The following is a 15,335-nucleotide window of genomic DNA, read 5'->3' on the forward strand; positions in this document are numbered from 1 at the left end:
AGGCCCAAAAATACGATCTGTATTTTCTACATTAGCGCAAAATCGTGCTCCGATTTTTCCAGATCGGACTCTGATTTTTTACGGGAGGAAAGTGTCAATTCTGGTCCCAAAAATCGTACTTCGATTTTTCAAATCGGGCTCCGATTTGACAGCTTCCCAACCTTCAATTTTGAGTCACTTTCAACATACTTGACGAAGAATCATAAGAAGAAATTGAAACAGATTGCTAAAATTCATTTCTACAACACTCGTTGTAAAGGTGAACTTGAGGGTGGTTGCGCACCACATTTTTTTCTAAAGACCTTTTTTTTTCTTTGCATTTTCTTTTCATATATGTTTTTGGCTTCTTTCTTTTGTAGGGTTTTGATTTGGCCCTCCTCTTATACGTATTTTTTCCTTTTTTTTTTTAATATATATGATGAGTGTGTGGAAACGGATAAAGGTTTCTCAAAAATGTAGCTGTGTTGGTCTTAAGTTTCTTTTTTATGTTTAAACCTACTCTTAGCTTAAAAATAAAGGAGGCTAAAAAGCTTATAAAGAAAAATGAAGTTAAAAGGTTGATGAGTTTGTTTGATAGAGAAACCTGAAACGTTTGTATTGTTGTGTAAAAAATTAGGAAATTTTGCTCATACAAAATATAAACTAAAAAGCATGAATATATTCATTTATTGATTTGCATTACTAAATTTAGTTTAAGACACACTTCAACCGATCACACATACAAACGAAACATCAAAAGCTAATGATCATATGCAACAATATGATCACATTTATTATTTATAAAGATGAACACTTAAGCCAACCCCATGGATTAAGCCATTACCAGTTACTCCCTCTGATCATTATTATAAACAAAAGTTGACTTATTAGGTTCATTCAATAAATGATGCATATGATCTATATATAGACCACAGACATCATTTATTGAATGAATTTAAAAAGTGAATTTTTCTTATAACAGTGATCAGAGGAAGTATTTGTTACTGTCTTTAAGATTTATATAGCAACCTTGGCCTGCTTGACAAGATGAGCATCAATATCTCTAGTACATTTGCATAAGTAATCCATCCAGCCATTTGGAGGGTCAATATCCTCGTTGATCTTCACATATTCAACAGTCCATTTAACTGCAGAAGTCCCATCACCCTTATCAATTACTTCAATGATGAGCTTAAAGTCCTTATAGTGCTCATCAATATCTCCACCAAAGAGCTTGTAAGTGCCTTTCTTGTTTTTTTCATCAATTTCTTCAACCTTCTCATGACATGTGTGTACCTTACCATCTGTTGTTATTTCATGGGCAATTAATATACCAATAAAAATAACAGTAGTATACGGGTGCATTCGTACTAAAAACTGTTAAGGATCTACCTTTCTGTACATCTCTTAATTTTTTTAATTATTAAATTCATTGTTTTACTAAAACTGATTACGGTTCACCTTTAAACATATTCTAGAGATCCATATTAGACAAATATTATTATTTACTTGCTCAAAAAAAAAATATAATTTTTTTTTTTTTTGATAGAAGACAAATATTATTATTGATGGTGCATCTAATATAGACCGCAAAAAATTGTACAATACTGGATCCTTATTAAATATGGAAAGGATCTACTTTTTTACATATCTTATTATTATTATTATTATTATTATTATTATTATTATTATTATTATTATTATTATTATTATTATTATTATTATTATTATTATTATTATTATTATTATTATTATTATTATTATTATTATTATTATTATTATTATTATTATTATTATTATTATTATTATTATTATTATTATTATTATTATTATTATTATTATTATTATTATTATTATTATTATTATTATTATTATATTATTATTATTATTATTATTATTATTATTATTATTATTATTATTATTATTATTATTATTATTATTATTATTATTATTATTATTATTATTATTATTATTATTATTATTATTATTATTATTATTATTATTATTATTATTATTATTATTATTATTATTATTATTATTATTATTATTATTATTATTATTATTATTATTATTATTATAAAACTTACTATTTTATTTTATTAAAAATAGCAATGGCTATCTTGAAGCTTTATTTTTGTGAGTACTATATTAGACAAATCCCTTTGTTGAGTGTGCTATACACATCTAATATGGTTCAAAGATAGATTGTTTCCCTTTTAGGGTAAAAATAAAAGTTTTATCTACCAATTCAATAAAAATTAAGATGTGTTCAATATGGTTCTCCACAACGTTTACCATTTTTAATATTATAATAAGTGTCTATATCAGGGGAATCTTGGTTTAAGAGGCTCATATTATAAAAATATTGTTCTTTATTGAATTGGTTGATAAAAAGTTTATCTTTATCATTTTTTTTGGACAAAATCTTCTTTAAAAAAATTGAAGCTAAAATTTTACATCTTTTAAAGTACCGCTAAAAGCTATCAATCCTTATTAACAATTTCTGTACAAATTATATTTTAATGACATGGTATTTGATGATTATTAGGAGAGAAAAAAATCATGGCAAGCGATTTATCACTTCCTTTTTTATAATAAAAAAAGAAAAATAAATTAAAAGCAATTGAAAAAACAAAATTAACTCAACTAAGTAATGTGATCAACACGTAAATAAACTTAATGAAAGAAAAATCAAAGTCCAACAAGATGATTTGATTGGCAAGTTAAATTAGTTAGAAACATAATTACCTATGACATAAGTCCAGTGTTTAACCGAATCAGTGTGATGCCAATCTTCACCTTCATGAAGTTTGGTATGATGAACTCTTTCACAGTGTTTTTGCACTTCATGAAGTTCTGATGCAAATAGTTTGAAGAACCTATCAGCGGGTGTTTTGATCCCAAGTTCAGTCATAAGTTTACCAGCAAGCACCATTTTCGGGAAGAAGCTAAATTTACTACTAGAAGAATGAGAAGAAAGGAAAAAGGGTTGATGTGAAGAAAGTGTGTGCAATCCCTTGCCTTAAATAGAACTTGATATACATCGAACATGGCAACCAAATCAAACTATGGGGTCTACTACTTTACATGTGCCTCCATGCATATATCTGTTTAAATTATTATTGTTCCCAATTTCTAGAATATGCTGGTATAAATGAATGCAAAGAAAACTATAATTGTTAAAAGTTGCTATTCATTTTTTTTTTTTTTGATAAATAAGGAGAAATGACAGGCATCAAGAGGCAACATTGATATCTCAACTAGGTTGGCATCCCGAGAAACCTTCATCCTATGCCGTTAAACTCTAAAGATTTAATTAAAAAAAGGGGGAAAATAATTACAAAAAAGGGGGACTAGGCCAAAACCCTCAAAGAAAGAAAAATAAAATAGAAAGCAAAAAAAAAAAAAAAAACAAAAACAAAAACTCCCCAAAACTATGGAAGTCTGTAGTTGGTTAATCCACATCTATCTCGAAAGAAATCGACGGACAACTCAGAAGGAAGATAATTTGAAAACACCGTTGCAGAAGTGAAATCAGCCCAAAGATGTCGACGACGCTTCATTGGGCAGTTATAGAATGATCACCCCGAACATGGGTTTTGGTAGGTTGCTTCTTTAAGACTTGTTGTAATTTTAATTTCTGTTTCTGCTTCCTTGTTAGAACCGGTGTGAAGTCTTCAACAGCTGATCTCTCGTCTATATGCTATTCATTTTAATATGTTTCTAATTATGTTTTGATTAACTTAGAGTTTGGAAACATATATAATAATATAATGTAGAAAAATCAAACAAAAGTTCAATCCATTCTTCTTCGAAAAACATCTTCAAACACATACAAACACAACTATATTTAAGTCTTCGAAATGTAATATCATATCATCATCATCACAATGTTAAAAGCTTTACCGTCCCACTATTAGCTTCTCATGATACGTTAATTTTATAACCATTATATTACAATTCACTTGAGTTGGTTTAGTATTGGTGTTGACTTATAACCATAATGTGTACTCTTATCAAGGTTTTAAGATTGATTCTTTTGGCAAAAATTTCATTGCACTAATATAGTCTCTTAAAAAGAAAAAGAAAAAATATCATATTGCAATTATATGCACTCTTTTTCGTTCATGTCATAAAATCTAATAATTCATGAAATATTTATTGTTATCCTACTAAATAGTTTATAGATTTTTATTTATAATTAAAGAATTTTCTATATAATTGTTGTCTAACTGAAAAGTTAGTCGATGAATTAACTAATAGCTCGCAACAATGACCTTCTTTACTTTAAGCGATAACAATGAGAAATGAACTTTGCCCTCACTTATGGGTTTTTTATTTTCTTCAGAGAGTGTTTTTTGTTACATTCTTCAAAGAGACTAAGTAAGGGTTTTCTATGTTTAGGAACTACTAAATTAATGAAAACATAATTTTACAAAAAAAAAAGAATACAAAAGGATAAAGTTCGAGTAAGATCATAGTACGATCAATTAATTTAGTGTGACTAAAATAAATATATTTACAAGTCTTTGATAAAAATTTATAAAGAGCTAGGGTAGGGTGAGAGAGAGAGGGAGGGAGGGAGGGAGAGAAGGCGCTCTAAAATCAAACACGGTGAGAAATATTACCTCGTGGTTGTTGATGTTTCTCTGCTCGTTTAACTGCACATGTTTGTTTATGTTCCAAAGATCTAAATTTTCTTCTCCTTAATGCAATTCGAGTTTGATTCTTTTTCGATGAGAGTATAAAGATCAAACCTTTCGTTTCCTGGAAGGGTCGTAACTTTGGAAACTTGGGGAATCAAAATAAGGTTGTCGCTTTCAAATATATTGTGAAGAAGGAGTTTAAGCGGAATCAAAATTTACCTCCCTAGATCCACATCATAATGAAATGAGCCACCACGATCAATACAAAATTTAAGTAGCATAAATATGTTGCATATGAATCAGAAAGAGATGTTACCATGTTGGTGATGGTGTACACAATCATCATTTCGGACGATTACATAACAATTTTCAGGATGTTGCTCTCCTTTCTTGTTTTTTTCTGATTATGTTAGAGTTGATCAATGTTGATTTTGTGTTGACACAAGATCGCAAAAGTGAAACCTTAAAAGTTCTAGATTTGATCTTTGTTATTCAGGCACTAGTTTATATTAGAAACCAAATGAAGACAATCAATATTTTTGATCTTGATTGATTTTCCCTCAATTGAAGTTTTAATCATTGTGAAATTATGTTCTATAACATTATTAAAGCAATCAAAATCTGCTTTGCAAGCATCATCAGAATCTTCATCGAAAACTGCAAACCTCATCGGAAGCGTCATATTCATCTTCATCCTTCGCGTATGGCTCTAATACCGGCCACGTAAAGAATCTTAGGATCAGAGGGATGACGATTACATACATCGACAAGATAGAGTATATGTGAATTCACAAGGTAGAATGCCAAATGAAAACATGTTAAATGAGTATAGATTGATAAAAGATGAATTAAAAGAGTACATCAAAGCCTAGGCATCCACTAGCTACGAATTAACTAACACTTCTAATGACTAGCTAACTATAACTTTAATAATCTCCCGCAAGTTGAATTGTGTTCACGACACTTCCAACTTCGAATGACGAATACAAAAGAGTATGTCAAAGTCCATGAATGTATAATTCCCTAAAAAAAACAGTATACTGCATATGAAAATTTTATAATAATCTTATAATAATGGTCATGCTAACAAGTTCCCAAAACTTTTAAGCTAACCTAAAAAGAAATAAGTGATATTTTTCTTTTGAAGGAATAAGTTATGAGTTCTACGTGGAAAAGGTAAATTTCTAAAATTTGAATGCGTTAAATGCATAACTTTGTAGAAAAAAGTAAACTTCTAAAATTTGAATGCGGTAAATGCATAATTTTGAAGATATTTTTTTAAATTAACCAAGTAATTGAACTCAAATGGGGTAACAAGTGTCTTTAAGACAGTTTTAGCATTTTCTTTAAAACGTTGTAGAGAGTTATATAATTAGAGATATATGTGTGTTTGGTTTGCAAAACAGTAAGTACTTGACAAAACAGTACAAGACAGAATAACACAACACAAGGTAGAACAACACAGGACAAATTTTTTAGGGCAACGAGTAATTTTTTGTTTTATACGATTTTTGGGAGGACAAAATGTTATTTTGGTATTTTAGACAACTTGTACGTGAGACAAAGAGTTGTGCTTTGGTTTGGTGAGGAACAAAAATATGAGTTTTTGTCTTGTCCCTTGCCTCTAGTTTGTCCTGTACTTGAAACAGTTTTACAAATCAAACACTGAACAATTAGAGTTGGTCTGTTATGTCCTTCATTTTTAAACAAATTAAACGCACGAGTATACAGTACGATACAAGTAGTCAAAAAATTAAATTAACAACTGCCAACTACCCTTTATTTAAAAAGAAATTAAATGTGCCAACTGCTCACTGTATATTACTATTTGATCTCGCGCTCCATGATTGATTTTATGCAATTAAAATATTTATACCATGTGGTTTTAAATTCCAAGAAATCTGAGATTTATGGTCGTTTTAAATATAGGTTTTCAAAATTCTAGAAACATTGAAACAACTTTTTCATCAAGGAGATCGATTTATATGAACTGCTGAATGATACTGGTAAATTCTTTTACACATTTATTTAACTAAATGAAACTATAATACCACTTTTTAACTTTAGTTCCTAAAATGTTTTTACATATATATGTTTGGTCTATTTCGTGCGATTTTCTTAGGTGTATGTATAAAAAAGCTTTACATTATTTTTCGATAGAGAAAAAAGCATTACATTATTGATGTGTGAGTATATCAACATATATGATAAATCCTTTCACCAAATCTCTGACTTAAGGGTAAATCCAGTAAAATTCTCATTTAAGTTTTTTTTTGGTTGCCGAAGTTTGAACCCCGAAACTTGCAAATATTATGCATTATTCTTACCAACTGAGTTAATCTCACGAGGATAAGATTATCAATAATAAATTATTTACATTAGACTGTATAAACAAAAGGCCTTACGTCATTGATTGTATATGGGATCCATCCACTAACTATGCAAAATAGAATGCTGAGAGTCTTTTTCTTTTTCTTTTTTCAGGGAATCACTCCATTTCCGTATTGCTCATGATCTGTATATTAACAAGGAAAATTGTACAAATTTGATATTGATTATACTATAAGCACCTTATCCCGTCGTATCAATGCACCTGCCATATATTTATGATTTTGATATGGTTTGTTCAACCTTCTCGCCCTTCCAATCTTCTTGTATCGTGGGCTCTTTATTTTTCTTTCTCTCACTCTCCTTCTCAAACCCTAACCGTCATCATCTTTTATCAATTTATCTATCAAAGATAAGTGATTTAAGATTAATTTTGATCCCAAAACACTAATCCAATTTTTTTTTTTTTAGTAATTATCCAAATTCGTCCTCAAATTTTGCAAAATATTTATTTAGTCCCCGAATTTACAAAACGTCAATCAAACCAGACCCTCCATTAAGTTGGCCTGTTAACGGAGGTGACATGTACTGTTAACCTCTTACAAGGCTTACGATGTCAGATGTCACGTAAGCATGGACTAATTTGGTCGAAAATGTTGAAATTACCAAAGACCAAATTGATTGATATACAAAAAATTGCAAATTCTCCAATGTCTCTTTCTTCTCAACGTCTCTTTCTTCCACAAATATATAAATTTGGAACCCTAATTTTATAATTTGTCACCTAGAGTTCAAAATCCCCAAAAATTCTTCCATTAATTGATGACAACATTCTTCCCCAATTCAAAAAACTTCAAAACCTAATTTTTTTTTTATTGAATTCGAAATCCAAAAATCCTCAAAAATTGTTCAAGCTTTGTTGTTCATAAATGATGGGTGGTGAGCGTATTTTTAATGGTGATGTGAGAGTACTTGAATATTGGTGTATTGTACTAGGTATGTGTATTGTTGTAATGAAAAGAGGTTGAAGATGAATGAATGCAACCTTTTTGTCGAAATATTTCCATCAAATTAGTCCCTAAATTATTTGCCGAAGTATCAAATTGATCCCAACATTATATAAAAATGTCATCAATAAGTCTTTGAATTATTTAAACAGACGTCAATGTGATCCTTGGTTCATATATATGCATAATAAAGTAAAAAAATTAAAGAGACACAATTTGATCCTTGATTATACCATAAAATCAGTTGTAATTCAATCATTACGCTACAAGTGCAAGAATATTACATAGGCAAAAAGAAACCCAACCATGGAGAATTAACAAGTCATAAGTCATACATTCCATGTTCTTAAATATTACATATCCAAAAAGAAACCCAGCTAGGGGGCATAATTTAAACAAGTCTAAATTTTACATTTTCCAAAAGCATAATTTAATCAAGTATCAAACATCACTTCTTTGGAAATCCTGGGGTTGGGATAAACTCCATGAATTAGGGTTGAGTAGAACCGGATGGTCCATAACTTGAATATGGCATTCTAATAACTCCAAGAGCAGTTGGAAGTGGTGGAGCAGGACCCCTCACTCTTGTTTGCGCAGACTTCTTAGTTGAAATAACTGGTCCTCTCATGTCATACCTCCTTGTACTCACTCCCTGCAATGAAATCGATCAAATCAGTCCCTACAATGATCTGGTGTGTGCTTGTCCACCGTAAAGCCCACGCGCCTCTCTTAAGCCCAACTCCTCTTTTTTGTTTTTCTTCTACTCATTTGCTTTTCACATCCCCCTTCTTGCTACTGCACCCCCTGTTTATATTATATTTTTGCTTTCTTTTCTTTTATTTCTTTCTTTGCTTTATTTATATTATTGTCATTTTTTTTTCCCTTTTAAGCATATTTAGTAATATGCAACATTACTCATGCATTTTTTTTCCTTTTTTATTTATTTATTTATTTTATTTAGTGTTATTATATCATGCAGTTTTGCTTTATTTTATTTACTTTATTTAGTGTTATTATCTCATGCAGTTTTCCTTTATTTTATTTACTTTATTTAGTTTATTTAGTGTTATATACTCATTCATTTTTTTTCCTTTTTTATTTTCTTTATTTAGTTTATTTAGTGTTATTATCTCATGCATTTTTTTTTCTTTATTTATTTATTTTCTATTTATTTTATTTAGTGTTAATATCACCTCATGCATTTTATATTTATTTGCCATTTTATTTCTTTTACTTATTATGCTTTAGAATGTATTTAGGGACAAATGCATATATAAATGAGAATATTTCATTGCATGCATATTTATTTATTCCGCTTTTACGCATAAAAGAAAAAAGAAGAAAAATAGCAGTGTAATTTAATCCAAGGAAAATGGGATTTTCATTTTGATCCAACGTCATTATGAAAAATCCCTCGCGCTTTATTTTTTAGGCTTTAATTAGAAAAAATATAAAATCAAAAACATTCAAATATTCAAAAACTCACAAAATTTCTTTTTCTAAACAAACCTTGATTTTCAATCAAGTGATTCCTCATCTTTTTTTAACTAAAATTCAATAAATTTTAATCATATTTAGACTTTTTTTTCTTCAATTAAAATCAATAAAATCCACTTTATTTTGTGCCACTTTGGCTTTTTTTTATCCTTAAAACCATTTTCAAAATTAAAATCAATCAAACAAATCACTTGGCTTTTTACCCTGAACTACGTGATTTTGATCCCACTCGGGTACATAGGCAAAAGATTTTGTCTTTCCAAATCAACAAAATACAAAAAACATTTTCTTTATTTCTTTCTTTATTTACATTAACATTGTCAGAAGCAAATCACAACTAATTTTAGCACAAAAAATTAATAAAAGCAAGAGGTTCCTATAGAGTACTATAGACGTTTAAGGTGCTAATACATTCCCTTTGCGTAACCAACTTCCGAACCTTTAATCTCTTAAAAATTAGGGTTTATTCGATCTTTTCCCCTTTTCCTTGGAAAAAATAAAAGCTCAGTGATGAACTAAAAATTGCGAGTTGTAACAAAAAAAAAAAAAGAACTAAAAATTGTGAGTCAATGCTAAACCAATAGCTTGATATCCGAAAATCACCGCGACATATGGCATAAATATCTTTCAATTCAGAATCTGAGGCTGATTCAGAAGATGAGGATGAAGTATTTTCTAAACTCACTCATGAAGATTTAATCACTGTTTCTAAAGACCTTAGTTGCCACTATCATAATAACTCAAAATGCTTTTAAATTTTGAAAAGACTATGTGATTTACTATAAGATGAAGCTAAGAATCTAAACATATAGATTGAGAACCTCATGATGAGAAGTGAGATTCACGAGAAGGCTCAATCCTCTGAAGTTTAGAAGAGGTTTGATAAACACTTTGAAAAGCATGAGACTGCTCTTAAATGATTCAAAATAAAAAAAATTCAAATCTAAAGTCTTTAATGATTCAAATCATCATAGTTTAAAACCTAAAGTTATGAAAAAGGAAAAGTCCTTCATATAGGTTGGTTTGGTTGCATTCTCTAGGTGGTGAACACTTTTCTACACAAACATATATGCTTTCCTTTGTCCCATATCTGGCCCTTCCTCTTGCGCGTCCATTATCTATCCGATGTGGTTAATACTCTCTCTTGGATTCCTATCTGATGCAGCTCGCAAGTTAGAGAGTTGTTCATTCACTACTAAAAAAACAAAAATTAGTGAGGGATATTTAGTGAGGGAAAACATGAAATCCCTCTCTAATTTCGTCACTAAATTTTGCGACCAAGAAATTTGTGAGGAATTTCATTTTTTCCGTCACTAATTTTCCTCGCTAATTTTGCTTTTTCTAGTAGTGATTGCTGGCATTATTCATGTTTCATACCATTTGGATGGTTCCAAATTTTATGCATTTTAGTGGTGCCAAAGTTTCTCTCTTGGCAGCCAAAAAAAATGATCTCCACTGTGGTGCCAAAGTTTCTCTCTAACTCTCTTGTTAATGATATTAGATTGTTGGACTGTTTTAAGGTTTCACTGTCCTTCTATCGGTTTAAGGATACTGAGACGATCATTTGGAAACATCATACTCATCCTTGCATCCAGGTAAACACAAATGGATCCTTACGGAACTCTAATGCGGCTTGAGGTGGAATTTTCCGCAATCATTCGAAGACTTTCATGGGCTGTTTCTAGGCCAACATTGGTGAATACTCGGTTTTTGGAAGAAGAAAATTTTAGCTTCATTTTAGTGATGGAAATGGCAGTGAGGAATCATTGGATATTTATTTGGATAGAGGGTGACCCTACTAGTGCTCTTTTGGCTTTTTCTAAGCCCTTTATGGTTCCTATTCGTGACGGAATCGTTGGCACAATTGCTTCTTGCAAGGTTTTCAGGTGGTTTCCTCTCACATCTACCGAGAAGGTGTGATGGATGCGCGGACAAATTAGCTAATCATGGTAACTCTATTTTAGATACAGTTTGCTGGGACATTATGTCCGTTTTCGTTAGGGAGAAGTTTTTTAGGGACCAATTTGGATTACCTAATTTTTGCTTTATGTACATTTATTTCCCTATTTTTGTTTTTCCCAGAGGGATTTTGGTTTGACCTCCGCTTGTATATATTTTTCCTCTTTTTTTTCTTCCCATATACATTATATGGGTGTGTGGCAGAGGATAGGAGTCTCATGGAGGAACCGACCTAGTCGGAATGTTTAGCGGCTTCATGATGTCTTTCTCACTGATTTAGTAAAAAAAATGAATATTATTGTTTTATATAAAAATTTATATTTTGTAGAGATAATAATTAATTTATGTTGCCTTCTTGTTGTCTTTGTTTTTGGACCCTTGATGGGTTATTAGCCATTACGTTGTGAAGGGGAGGAGATGCAGATTGTCAACACTGTTGAATCTGTGTTTGAATCATGAGTGTTAAATAAAGTGATGAAGGGGAAAAATGTGTTTCCAAACAATTCATCTCGGGTTCCCTGCAATGATTGTAGCCTTTTGATATATAATTAAATTAATATGAAAATTTGACAATGAGAGGTTAAAAGATGAATTAGAAATTTATTAAAATCTTGATTGATTTAAATTATGTTGAATGTGTGGTAATTGATATATTTAATATAGTTTGTGTTGTGCTCATTTTTTTTTCTACAATTATTTGAATTTACGAATTATTCAACCACCAATATAATTGTGATGTTATATTGAATTTTTTGCATGAAAAATATATATGACTACCGATAGTGAGATATTAGTTGAACAATGAGTATATGTTTTTAGAAATATGATACATGCATGCATGAATTAGTTATTGTGCTGGTATTGAATTGTTGTGCTTACTTGACTAGCTTGATTGTTGTTTATTGAAATTAGGATTAATAGGTCTTTATTCCCAGTAATATAAGTTATTTATGGTTTTTTTCCTGTAATTTTTTTGATTTATCCCCTGTAACTTTTGTTTTGTTTTGATTTATCACCCTAATAGGCCAAACAAAAACGAAAATTTCTTAAAAAAATAAAATAAAATTGGTTATTGTTTGCCCTATTAGAGGGGTAAATCAAAACAGTACAATTTTTTTTTACAGGGCGTAAATCAAAAAAATAATTTTATAGGAGAGAAAATTGAAAATGACCTATATTACAGAAGGAGTAAAGACCTATTAACCCTTGAAGTTATGTATGTAACTATGTATTTGATGATGATTATATGCTTCGTGATATTTGGCTAATACATTGGATATGTGATCTTGTAAGACTTAAGATTGTGTTGTGATTAAGTAGCTAAAATTATGATGTACTAATTTGAAAATGTTGTGAATATGATACTGAGATGAATATCTGAGACAACAATTTATATATTTTAAACTGATATATGAACAAAATTGAGGCTACCCCATAAGATTGGAATACCGACAGTTTCAACTCGGGTTAAGATTGAACTCTAAAAGAGTATCTTAGGCCAACTAGAGGGGGAAATAGTTGTTAAAGGTTTAAAAGGTAAAAATTATTTTGTCATAAGGGTCTTGGATTGAGGAGAGAGTCTATGAGGTCAAGCTACACTCGACTTATTAATAATGATAAGACCGCCACGATTTCCTCCAGCTTATCAATAATCTTAGGTTATTGTTTTATCTTAGTGAATTGAGTAAAGATGATTGATTAACTTGTTCATACAAAATAAAGTAAAAAGGCACATATTTCCATTTATTAATTTGCATCATATAATTTAAGAGACAATCTTCAATCGACACATTTATTCCATACAAACGAAAAATCACAAGCCAATAATATATGCATATGAAACATGCAATTACAAACATCAAATTACTTATATAAAGAAGAACACTTAATTATAGGCTAAAATACACTTTTCGCCTTTAAGTTTTAAAATGTTCCGATTTTGACCTCCTATTAAAAAATGGTAACTTTGACCCCTTTCGTTCCAAAATTGTTGAAAAGATACCACGTGTCTCAAAAAAGAGGTCATAATCGCAACTTTTACTTTTGCCATTTTTTTTTATTAGGGGACCATAATCGCAATATTTTAAAATTTAGGAGGCAAAAAATGCAGTTTAGCTCTCAATTATATCCCTAATCAACCCCATGCATTAAGCCATTACTACTTATTGTTTATTTCTTTAATATATGGCTTATGGAGCTATGCCTTGACAAGATGAGCATCAATATCTCTAGTAAGTTTAGCAACGTAGTCCATCCAGCCATTAGGAGCGTCAATATCCTCATTGATCTTCACATATTCAATAGTCCATTTAATGGCAGCACTACTGTCACTTTTATCAATTATTTCAATAATGAGTTTAAAATCCTTATAGTTCTCACCAATATCTCCACCGAAGAGCTTGTAACTGAGTTTTTTATTCTTTTCATCAACTTCTTCAACACTCTCATGACATGTGTGTACCTTGCCATCTGTTGTTATGTGACAGGAATTTATCCCATATGAAAATAAAATTGTGGTATGAAATTATTATTGAAAAAGGTAAGGACGCATTTTTCTAAATACAAATAAAATGAATAACGTAAATTGTTAAAATAAATGGACTTAATTGATAGTAAGTAATAAAACGTAGATATCAAGAAGAAAACATGTAAAAGCTTTCAATTTCTGTTATTAAATTTTAGGAAATGCTAATTAGTAGTCTAAGACACTTTTTAAAGATTTTAAATAACATATTTTTTTATAAAAGTTTATGTATTCAATATATTGTAAATCTTATGACCATTAAAAAGTGTCTCAGATGCGCTAGTTAGCAAGACTTTGTTATATTCTAAACAAATTATATTTTAAATGTTATTGAATTTGAATTCAATATTTTTTGGACAAATAAAATGTATCGTGATATCATATTTACAATATTTTATAATCAATTAAAAGTTATTGACATGATGTTAACCCAAAACAGCACATAACTCAACTAAAATGATAGAAAAATCCAAGATAATATTTTTATAATGTTAATTGTTAGAAATTATATGATTACCTATGACATAAGTCCAATGTTTAACCGTATCAGTGTGATGCCAATCATCACCTTGATGCAGCTTGGTTTCATGAACTCTTTCACAATGGATTTGCATTTCATGAAGTTGTGTTGCAAAGAAATTGTAGAACTTGTCAACGGATGCTTTGATCCCAAGTTCAGTACTAAGTTTACCATTGAGCACCATCCTTGGAAGAAACTAATATGATAGAAGCAAGAAAACAAGTTCTATTGGTATGATATGAGGAAAGTGTATGCAAAACCCCATGGCTTAAATAGAAATTGGATATTGATTATATTATAGAAAAACCCAATCCCGTCGTATGAATGCACCTATCTTATATTCATGATTTTTGATATGGTTGTTGAACCTTCGCCCTTCCAACCTTATTGTATTGGGATTAGAACCACCATCTTCAAAATATTTAATTCTCCCTCAGATTCTTTTTATAAAAAATGTGTCAACAAAAGTTAAATTATTTATGCCGGCTTTTTTGGATTGAACTTATTTTAAACTTTAGAGAAGACAATGTTGCAGCCGATGCACTGACAAAAAATAAGCATATGATTTACCTCAGTTCTTCTCACATTGGTGGATAGTTCATGTATGCCTTACATTATTAGACATTTTCTTGTGTGATTGGTTTAGGTCTCTCCTAGTTATATTTTTCAGCTTTATCAAAAAAGTAAATACATATAATTTAATTATTTTAAAATATTTTTTTCTTTTATACTTTTTTTTATGTGTGTGCTTTAATGAAGTTTATTTAGACTTCTAAACAAGCAAGGGACCGCTTAAAATATAAGAATTTTTGTGTTTTTTTTTTTATGAAATAAAATTATGAAGTAAATCAAGTTAGGTACAAGGGAATATAATG

At 29.8% G+C, this 15,335-nt stretch overlaps 2 protein-coding genes across 2 annotated transcripts; both read right to left on the reverse strand.

The window, feature by feature from the left end:
• Window positions 1–656: 656 nt before the first annotated feature.
• LOC11426143 (MLP-like protein 28) lies at window positions 657–2,986 on the reverse strand. Its single transcript, XM_003628154.4, has 2 exons — window positions 2,728–2,986; window positions 657–1,283 (listed from the first exon to the last, which is right to left on the reverse strand). Exons 1-2 carry the CDS (start codon window positions 2,912–2,914, stop codon window positions 997–999), a joined length of 474 nt encoding a protein of 157 aa, XP_003628202.1. The 5' UTR covers window positions 2,915–2,986; the 3' UTR covers window positions 657–996.
• Window positions 2,987–13,152: 10,166 nt separating this feature from the next.
• On the reverse strand, window positions 13,153–14,709 carry LOC25501143 (MLP-like protein 28). Its single transcript, XM_013589790.3, has 2 exons — window positions 14,458–14,709; window positions 13,153–13,885 (listed from the first exon to the last, which is right to left on the reverse strand). Exons 1-2 carry the CDS (start codon window positions 14,642–14,644, stop codon window positions 13,614–13,616), a joined length of 459 nt encoding a protein of 152 aa, XP_013445244.1. The 5' UTR covers window positions 14,645–14,709; the 3' UTR covers window positions 13,153–13,613.
• Between the last annotated feature and the right edge of the window lie 626 nt (window positions 14,710–15,335).

This window comes from Medicago truncatula, chromosome 8, assembly GCF_003473485.1.
Source record: "Medicago truncatula cultivar Jemalong A17 chromosome 8, MtrunA17r5.0-ANR, whole genome shotgun sequence".
Taxonomy (NCBI): domain Eukaryota; kingdom Viridiplantae; phylum Streptophyta; class Magnoliopsida; order Fabales; family Fabaceae; genus Medicago; species Medicago truncatula.

Excerpts from the sequence above, each read along its gene's own strand:
- LOC25501143 (XM_013589790.3), bottom strand. The coding sequence starts at position 14,644 with ATGGTGCTCAATGGTAAACTTAGTACTGAACTTGGGATCAAAGCATCC. Across the intron at positions 13,886-14,457 it reads ACATTGGACTTATGTCATAG|ATGGCAAGGTACACACATGT; the intron begins GTAATCATATAA and ends ACATAACAACAG.
- LOC11426143 (XM_003628154.4), bottom strand. The coding sequence starts at position 2,914 with ATGGTGCTTGCTGGTAAACTTATGACTGAACTTGGGATCAAAACACCC. Across the intron at positions 1,284-2,727 it reads ACACTGGACTTATGTCATAG|ATGGTAAGGTACACACATGT; the intron begins GTAATTATGTTT and ends AAATAACAACAG.